At 36.4% G+C, this 10,379-nt stretch overlaps 1 protein-coding gene across 1 annotated transcript in view; it reads left to right on the top strand.

The window, feature by feature from the left end:
* The window catches only part of C10H1orf87 (chromosome 10 C1orf87 homolog), a 64,520-nt gene that overhangs the window by 17,249 nt on the left and 36,892 nt on the right, over positions 1-10,379 (top strand). The window contains exons 3-5 of the mRNA XM_005353436.1: positions 4,171-4,311; positions 4,911-5,174; positions 9,884-10,005. Of these exons, the coding sequence (XP_005353493.1) occupies positions 4,171-4,311; positions 4,911-5,174; positions 9,884-10,005 (527 nt within the window). The remainder of the gene's footprint in view (positions 1-4,170; positions 4,312-4,910; positions 5,175-9,883; positions 10,006-10,379) is intronic.

The following is a 10,379-nucleotide window of genomic DNA, read 5'->3' as shown; positions in this document are numbered from 1 at the left end:
AGAGAGAGAGAGAGAGAGAGAGAGAGAGAGAGAGAGAGAGAGTTTCTCAGAAACATCAGTTCTGATTTTTCTACTAAAAATTTGTTTAAAGAACGTGTGACTAACATCAAAGGCAGTAACATGATTTTAAAATATGAATTAGAGTGCTCATAGCATCTGGCAGTATGAAAATAAAAGTGTGAGCGCTTTCATTTTAATAGCTATCACAGCCAGTTTGTAACAGTGCTCTTCAAAGCCCCGTTGGAAACTTGGCATTTAGTTATACAGTAGAACTCAATAATTTCGTCTTCATTGTAGAGGTGAATAGACAGATATAAGGGGATGTCCAACTTCCATGTGTATTTGTAGCTCAGTCCTTCATGTTCAAAGCAGATTCCTCTGACCTAATTTCAAATGGGCTCTGCTGCTCTCCTTCAGTTGCACCGGCAAGAATCTAGGCATACTTTTGTCTTCTCACTCCATATTCTGATGTCCAATCCCTGAGTTCCTTACATTATTCCTTTCCAGTGTCTCTTTCCTTCCTTTCTTCTGTTAAGAATATAGTTAGAGACCCATTCTGTCTTATACAGATTTTAAAGATCTTCACACCACTGGATGTTTTTGGTTGCAAACTCCTCCTTTGTACTGGCCAGTTATGACAAGAAATGTTGTCGTGTAAGACCTAATGTGTGGGTGGTTTATGACAATCACCATGTGCACTCACATCTCTAGGTGGGAACTAACACAAACTTAATTGATCCCAGTTGGAATTGGCTGGACTGTCTCCAAAGTAGAAACTTGTTTCAGGCCTTTTTTTCTCTTATATTTTGTCTTTATTGGGATTTCATTTATTGTGCTATGTATTTTTTATTATAATATGTATGATGTTTAATATATATAAAGAATATATGTGTATTCTTAAAACTATACATATGTGTGTATATATATACACATATATACATTTATGCACAGATAACATCAACTAACTTTTAAAAAGAGGCCCTATGTTTGAAAGAGCAAGAAAAGATACATGAGTGGGCTTGGAAGGAGAAAAGGAAAAAAACAAATGATATAGTTACATTATAACCTCAAAAAATAAAAGTATAATCTCAAAAAATGTTTATGTATATAAGAGGAATATTAATAAAATAGTGTGTGTGTGTGTGTGTATGTGTTTGTGCTTGCCACAACTTTTAGGAAGAACTTCAAAACCTATCAGCTTTAGCTTCTCCTCTGAACATTTAAAATTCATTGGTAATCTCTATCTCTCTGATATAAAACTCAAACTTCTTCACCTAGTTCTCTCTATTTTCTTTTACTAAAATAAAATTTTACCTCATAAACAAAATTCTCTTATCCTTTCATAATTTTCTTTTGCAGTTCATTTTAAAAAATAATTTATATTTTGGGAACTTCATACATGATATGCTTCATTCTGACCCAATCTCACTCTCCTTCTGTCTTTCTCCAAGTCTCCACCCTCTCAAGTTCATGATCTCATTCCTAATTACACACTCTCATTCACAATAGTCTCAAAAACATGAAGAATAGGCCTAACCAAGGAGAGTGCTACAAAATACCACCAAAGAGATTTAATGAACTTTAAATCTTTGAAGAATGAGATTGAAGAAGACACTCAGAAATAGAAATGCCTACCATGAGATGTGTTGGTAGAATTGATGTTATAAGAGTGATCATTCTATCAAAGAAATTTATAATATCAATGCACTTTCAGTCAATATTCCCACAACATTCTTCACAGAAATAGAAAAATCATCCCCAAATGCATCTAGAGCTACAAAATACCCAGAGTAGTCAAAGCAATTTTAAGTAAAAAGAGCAATGCTGAAGGTACCAGAAGTCCAGATTTCAGGATATATTAAAAGCTGTAGGAATAAAAACAGCAGGGTAGTAACATAGAAAAAAGATAGGTGAACAAGTGAGCAAAAAAAAAAAAAGACAAACATAAGTGCACATAAATACAGCCATTTGATGTCTCACACAAATGTCAAAAATGCACATTGAGAAAAGATATCATCATCAATAAATAGAACTTTAAAAAATGAACATCCATAAGAATGGAATTAGACCCATATAGAGCAATATTTAAGATTTGTTTGACTTCCAACATTTCTAATAACCCCAAGAAAACTTAAGTGTGTGTGAAATTCTTAAGCTTAATTTTTAATAATTCTTACAGGCAAATGTAACAAAACTAGCATTGACTGATGTTATTGCAGACTGTTTTGCCATCTAAAAGCAGGATTTTGTGATTGCCCTTGGATAAAGCACAGAATTTAACAAGTCCTAAAGGAAATTCATGACCTCCCTTTGGTCTCCCTCTGCAGCTTTATCTTTTGCCTGTCCCAAAAGTTAAATTAGACTGTGAAAAGATCTCTCCCTTTTCCTGGTACACTGTATATTCCTTTAGCATTTTCCATATTCACTTCCATTTTTCTGTCATCTTTCTGCTGCCCTTCCCATTCCTACCCAGTTGTTAGCCTATAAAATCTAATTTCTTTTTCAAGAGTAGACTTAGGTGCCATTGCCTGTTGACCTGGTCTCCTAAGTCCTTGTTAGGTGGATCTATGAGCTTTCCTAATAGGACTTTTTCTACCCTCTATTGTATTACTGGTTCTTTACTGTGCATCTCTCTCTTTGAAAGTTAGGAGAGAAACAACTGATTCTGCTCTGTTCATTTTAGGGCTTATCACAGTGCCTGACAGAGACTAAGGAAACTTTTAAATGTTTTAAGGTCTAAAAAGATATTTTATGTTGGTAACACAACTTATAATAAAAAGTGGTTTAGGTATAAAACTGTAAATTCTTCAAGATATGATAAGTAATAAATTATTTTCCCTGAATTTTCCAAATACAGATGGACTAGACACTATGAAAATAATTCTTAATAGACAATTGTTCTTATTTTATATAGTTTTTATTGTGTTGGAGTTAAAACCTTTCTTTTTGTTTAGACAAAAGGGAGAAATGTTATGGGATAATCTTTTCATACACTGTGAAGATGTATTTTTGCCAAGGCACCTTCTGATTGGTTTAATAAAGAACTGAATGGCCAGTAGTTAGGCAGTAGAGGCTAAGCAAGATTTTCTGGGAGAGAGAGGAAGAGGAGAAGGAATCTAAGTGCACAGATTAGACCAGCAAGATGTGGAACAAGTCAGACATATTGTACAGAGAAGAGGTAACCAAGCCACATGACAAAATGTGAATTAATAAAATCAGAATTTTTAAGTGCATGAGACCTAGTTGGGGAAAATCCTAAGCTAAAGGCCAAGCTCTCACAATTAGTCTTAAATCTCCATGTAGTTATTGGGGAGCTGGTGGTCCCACAAAGGAAAGTTTGACTACATTTAGAAAAGGTTGCTACACTGACCCATTTAAGCCATGTTGGTAAATACCAACTTCACTCAAGGGGATGAAGGAGACTAAAGGGAAAACAAAGGCCAAAGTTTGTGAAGTTTCTCAGGATCATTGAGGCAGGACAGCACAAACAACTTGCTGGTTAGCTTGAAGAATTTTCCCCAAATTCAGATGAAGGGATTGTTCCTGTGTATCTGAATTCTGGTACTAGCTTGTCAATAATTAAAAGTATGAAAGTGACATAAAGGCAGCAGCTAAATAGTTTATGGAACATATATTATATTATAAAGAATCAATAATTCATCATATTCTATGGCACAAGGAGATGATGTTTTAACCTTGACCCTAAATCCATTATTATTTTGTTATAAACTTTAATAATACCTTTAGAGAGTAACATTTTTAGTTTCTTTCATTCTGGGCAATGTTCATAATTACCTTTATAAACATTCTAATTAAAACATCCTACAAAGACTTATATTTCTGAGAAAAACCACACATTTGCCTATAAACACCTCATACTCTACCTAATTTCTATGTGTGTCTGTCAAAGACACCTTTCTTTCCCAGATAAGACAGTAGTATATTGTTAATAGTTTTGTTCAACATGTATTCATTGTCTACTGATGACATTGGTGTAGCACGTGCCTTCTTCACTGGAAATTCAGGACCTCAATATTTGCGTGGACTGAAGTCCCTTTAGAACCACAATTTGCTGAAAGGAGCTGCTTGACTCACTCCTGTTCCCCCTCTTGTTTTTTTTTTCTCTCTGCTTTTCTGCTCTTTGCTTATATTTGTCTTTGTTTCTTTAAGACTTCCCATGAGGCAAACGTCTACTGCAGCTCTGTACCAACTGGAGACCAGTCTCTATCCTATATGCACTATCTCCCCAGAAGAAAATCTAGAGACTGCTCTTTGGAACATATAACCAAGGAGAGAATTGGCCAGCCTGAGGTGTGTATACTGAATTATTGGCTTGTTTTATACAGCTGTGTGGATGATGAGCATTACTCATTGGCTGCGTATTTTTGTTAGAAATATTAATTAGAAAGTCTGAGTATGGACTGGCAGATGTCATAATCCCCATGCTCAGCAGATTTATAGGAAGGAATCTTCCTTGGGGACTTAACAGGCAAACCCAACTTCCTTCGCTCCAAATTTCCCACAAGGGCTCCTGCAGTCCTGTTAACTCAGTCTGGATTCAGCTTTCATCTTTTGTTTTACTCTTAGCACTAAGCTCGTCAATCTGACAAGTCTTTAAAATGTATAGTTTGGAATTTTTATTCAAGATGAAATGTTTTTGTGTTCATTGTGCAAGACAGTGATAGGTGTTCAAAAGCCTGTGCATGTATTCTCAGAAGGGTTGTTTTCTTCCTTCCTAAGGAACAGATCTGGGGCCCCATAAACTAATGAAAGGACCATTTTGTCTCGTCCTAGACCAGCCCTGCAAGTACAATCTGTGACACCTACCCCAGTGATTTCTGCTTCCTCCTTAGGCTTTTACTGGTCTTGTCTCAGAGCTCTGCTCACATTTCTGCCCTTTGTTGTGTTAGGAAATTGTTCAAAGGCCAAGTATTATGACAAGGGAAGATGCTTTTCTCCTCACTTTGGTCAGAAAAGAACTCAAGTCCTACCCATTGAGCTCCAGTCTGTGGGACAAACTTCTGAAAGAGTTGAAGACTCTGGATCCCATCTCTTCAGGGTTTCTTCTCCAGTCACAGCTGAGTCACCTCTTCCTAAGGCTTGAAGTCCCTCTACAGTTACCAACAGTCAAGCTACTCTGCCAAAGATTTTCTAGAAGGGTTTCTCCTGAAATGGTATGGCTATCATGTTATCTGAGTAGTGGTTTTTTTTTTTTATGTCTCTGCCTTTAACCCAACAGGGTAATAAAATAAGAAGCCAGTTTCATCTTTGAACATAGTCTTTTATATGGACTTTTAAACTTATTCATATTCATGAATGGGAGTCTTCATGAGAAAACACCAGAATAGGAAATAAAGTTAGAGATCTCAGTTATGTTCAATTTCTCTTTAAAGAGTTCTTGTTTCAATTTTCACCATCTGTTCTAAACATATGAAGCCTGTACTGATTCAAGATGATGGGTCCAATGGTGAGCTGACTTGGTCTGCAAGCCTCGAGGTAAAATCAGAGGGCTTGACTAAGACTTCTCTTGTATCGTAACAGTCTCTTAGAAGTCAGAAGTGAAATATAATTTGAAATATAATTTATCACTACCATTTTGGAAACTGGAGTCCAAGAAATAAATGGCAGAAATGGAGTTGAGACATGAGTTCACCATAGTGGCTTTGGATATGGCCTATATTTGGGCATTGAGCACAAACTCACTTGTGTATGATTGTAATATGGTTGGAATATAGATAAATCACAGAGTTACAGTAAAATATCTTGAAATGGAAATGATAGCAATGAGAAAACCTTGAGTAAGTATCATTGACCACAGGGTTTTAGACAGACTAGACCTCAAAAAGGAAGCTCAGGGTGCTGACCCAAATGCCAGCAGCTGCAACTCTGTGACACGTGACTGTTCTACTCAATGTCCTTGGTACTTCAGTGATCTTGTCTAAAAGAAAATCAGGACTCACTGGTATTATATCATGATTTAATGATATGACAAATGAAAAACACTGATGTTTTATCTAGTGCTTAGATGCTGAAATAAATTTCTTTCCTCTCAGCTGTTGTAATTGAATTTGTTCTATCCTTATGAGAATTAGGATAGAACTCCTACCCCCACCTTATAAGAGCTATGATTATAGGCATTTGCCACCATGCCCAGTTTTATGCTGATAATACATGACACAAACCACATGGAACTTGAGTTTAATACAGCTTTATGGCTTAAGACCTACCTCATATGAGACTTTCCCCAACTCTCTCCATAACTGTTCCTCTTTTCTCTGGAGGTTCTAATATTCACAATTTCTGGGTGGTCTCTGTCTTAGGAGTAGAAAACAGTGACCATCCTTCAATCCCTTACTATATTGGAAAGCAATCTTGACTTTTTATCACCTAGCTCAATAAAATATTGTCCCTAGAATATACGAATGCATGTAAACTTATAAGCACATATTATATACAATAACCATCCCTTGCAATGTGAGAGGGGAAAAGAGGCTAAACACTGTTATTCAGCAATAACAACCCCAAGTCCTCAGTGGTTTAAAACAACAAAGGTCATTGGTTGATTTTGTTAAACATGGTCTGATGCAACCCAGGCTGGCATCTGAAGGCATCCATGTAGCTGAAAATGCCCTTGAGTTTACGATCCTCCTACCCCCACCTTATAAGAGCTATGATTATAGGCATTTGCCACCATGCCCGGTTTTATCTGATGCAGGAACTATGTTTCATTAGGCACTGTATCAATGGGGGTACATTGCCAAGTCCTGATAGTTGTTAGTTTTTAAATGCACATTACAATAGTAGGCACTAATACTGTTTGAGCTGCTGGACCCATCCTGATGAAACAGTTACTTAGGAATACTTTCGCTTGTGATCCCGAAGAGCAAAAGTGAGGCTTCCAAGGATCTCATGCTAGAAGCTTAATTATTAAACCAAAAATGGTTTTCTTTATTTCTTTTCATAGTGCCTTAGCCAGAACTAGCTGCAAAGCTCGCCCCTGGTTCTGAAAACTTCATCACCCCTGACAATTTCTTGCCAAAGAAATGTTTTTGTTACCTCAGATATACAGAGAAATAAAATAGGTATACAAATCTAACATTTACTGATTATGGATCACAAAGAGCTTTCAAAAATAATTTTTGGCATACATAAAATTCAATATTTATAAAAGATGAAAGCAAGCTTCTATACCAATGAGATAAATGTGTTATTTACTTAATTATTTCTTTTTAGATTTATTTATTTTATGTGTGTACATATTTTGCCTGAATGCATGTATGTATAGCATGCCTGGTGGCCATAGAGGTCAGAAGAAAGCATCCGATGCCATAAAATTGGAGTTCCAGATGGCTGTGAACCAGTATGTGGTTACTGGGAACCAAATTCAAGTCTTCTGTAAGAGTAACAAGTCCTATTAGTCACTGGGTCATTTCTTCAGCCCCTTATTTATTTTTTAAATTAAAATATAGTTACATCACTTCTTTCTATTATTACTCCCCTCCATTCTCTACTCAAACTGATTGCCTCTTTTTCTTTTATTATGATTATTATTGCATATATAAATATGCATAAATACAACTTCTGAACCAGGTTTTGTTGCTTGTGTCTATATGGTTAATTTCAGAGTTGACCACTTTGCATTGGATAACCAATTAGACATCTCATTGCTAGGAGATGGTAATTCTTCCTCTCTTAACAGTCACTAACAGCCTGTAGCTCTTTGTATAGCAGTGGGATCCTTTGAGATTCCCCTATTCTGTGTTAACATGTCTATTGGTATTGTCATTGATCAGGTATTATTTAAACAGCCATATTATTTAATACTCATGAATGAAATTTTCCTGCCATTTCTAGGAGACAACAATCTCATAGCAGACTTCATAATTCTCTCACTCTTAAAATCTTTCTGCCCTCTCTTCAGTGATGTTCCCTGAGCCTTATATGAGTTGTGTTGTAGATATATCCATGGGGACTGGCATCTCCATTATCAGTTCATCTCTGTATTATGGTATAGCAGTTTCTTCTGATGTTCTCCATTTATTGCCAAGAGAATTTTCTTTGATATGGAAGGAAAGCTAAATTTATCTGCGGTTATAGGGTATGGTTTATAATACATTTAGGAATTGTTCTGGCCTATTAACTGATAGCTCTACAGCTCTAAGATCCATAACCTCACTTGCCTTGATGACTTGCTTGGAGCTGTAAAAGCTAGACTGCAGGAAGGAAGATTTTTCACTCAGATCCAGCATGTATTTCCCAAGTCCTATGTTTGCAGCGTGCAGTCTTCGGGAATAGGGACTTATTTTCAACCTGTGAGAAGCACCTAAAGGCAAGAGCAATAGACAATATTGTTCAGGGAGTGACATGGACTATCTAGACCAACAAACCCAAACTGAAGTTTTGCATGCTTGATTCTGTGATTTTTGCTTTTGACCGTCTTCGGCTTTTGTGAAAACACTGTCAGACCACGTGGCATAACTTCACTTAAGGTGTATAACACATGAATATTTTCATGTATTAGTTATAATTTTAGATAAATATAAAACAATACCATTCCTTAGGCTTTGTCAAGCTTCCTTATTTGTAAATGCTATTTATTTGTTTATATGTTACTTATATAGAATTTCTATATTATTTATAAAGAACTAATTCTAGAGCTGGGGAGATGGCTCAGGAGGCAAAGCACTTGCCACATAAGAAAGGAAGATCTGAAGAATGAGACTTCAGAAATCTAGCACCCACATTCATGCTCTAGAGGAGTGGACTCCCGCCTCTCGTCCTAGCCCATGGGAGAGGAGGACAGGATTCCTGGAGCAAACCAGTTAGGTAGACTAACCAAATCAGCAAGCTCTGGGTTCAAGTGAGAGAATCTGCCTCAATACATAAGGCAAAAAATGATGAAGGGAGACACCCAACATCACCGTCAGCCTTCCACAAGTAGACACATGTGCCCACATATATAAACATGTATATATATGTGGACACCACAACATTCATATACAGACCCAAAGAATTCAGTCTCAAAGGAATATTTATTACTGCAGAATGTAAAGCATCTTCAACATTTTTAGATGTTATTTGATTGAAATTGAACAACATTTTGATATTTATAGTCACCAGTGCTAAGAACACCTCATCACAAAAAAAGAAAAAATATGTGCTTCAAAATTGCAGAAGCCTGTTTCAAGCTACTTCTGAAGTTGAAAATCCTATCCTAATCCCAAGCCAAACTTTATCGAATCCATCTTCATGAAACTCAAGTTAGGAACTCAAACATCAGCTTTGAAAACCAAACATTCTGACAAAATATCATACAAAATATGCTAATTTGATATATTCTGAGGAATGATTGTATAAAAATATCAAAAGTCTCTGTGTTCTGTAATTAAGTCCACTATTTCTGAATGAGCAGAAAACTCTACATACAGTCAGAACCCTGCAGTTCCAAGGGCACAGCAGTCTAGAGTACAAGGCCAAGGTTGCATGATATGATGTAAGCGCAGTGTATGTGCATATGTTGTGTGCTCTGACCAAGGCCAGAGTGAAGTAAACATGCATGAGAGTGGCCAAAAATGCCTTGTAAGTTAGGATTTCAGTGAATGTATGGTTATTGCACACTCAAAAACTTATAGTGTGTTATATAAGGTTGCTGCCCAGGATTTTAGAAGTTGGGTTATACCCAACAACCAGGTAACAATGAGGAGGCACTGTTTTGTTGTCCAGATAAGACCATCTAACCCAAGCCACTAATAATTATGGGCCTGAATTGTTTACATGGGATTTTTAAAAAAATATCAATGGTAAACATTTTCCAAGTACCTTGGCTCCCTTTCCCTTAAATGCAAATTAAGTAAATATGTTCTATCTAATATTTGATTTTCAGGTGAATTATGGAGAGCTACTTCAGTTTTTAAAGGGGGCAAGTTCAGATCATTTGCAGAAAAATGGAACTTCTTTACACCCTAACCCAAGGAAAACTCCAAATCAAAGCCACCACAGACAAAGGTATTCTCTTCCTTTGTGTAGGCCTATTGTTCCTCCATATCCCAGACCATACTGCCATAGTAGATTGAAGTGCTGTTGCTAGTTAGTTTTGAAAGTTCAAAGTTTAAGATGAAAGATGCTTAGGTTTTGGTTTAGGTTTAGGTTTGGATGTCACTTCCTTTCTTGTCCTTACACAGTAGGAAAAAGTAGAAAGAAACCCTGTAAACTCTCTCCTATAACAGCATTAATCCCTTTCCTGAGGGCTCCAACCTCATGACCAAAGGCTTAGAGTTTGAATTTGTGAACCTAACGTTTAGTCATTGTCCTAGACTTCCAGATGGAGCTTTAAGGATAGGAGAGGCATATTTAGTAACCCAGTTTACAAATGCTTGACT

This window comes from Microtus ochrogaster, chromosome 10, assembly GCF_000317375.1.
Source record: "Microtus ochrogaster isolate Prairie Vole_2 chromosome 10, MicOch1.0, whole genome shotgun sequence".
In the NCBI taxonomy this organism is placed as follows: Eukaryota; Metazoa; Chordata; class Mammalia; order Rodentia; family Cricetidae; genus Microtus; species Microtus ochrogaster.
This window is presented reverse-complemented; position numbering and strand designations above follow the sequence as displayed.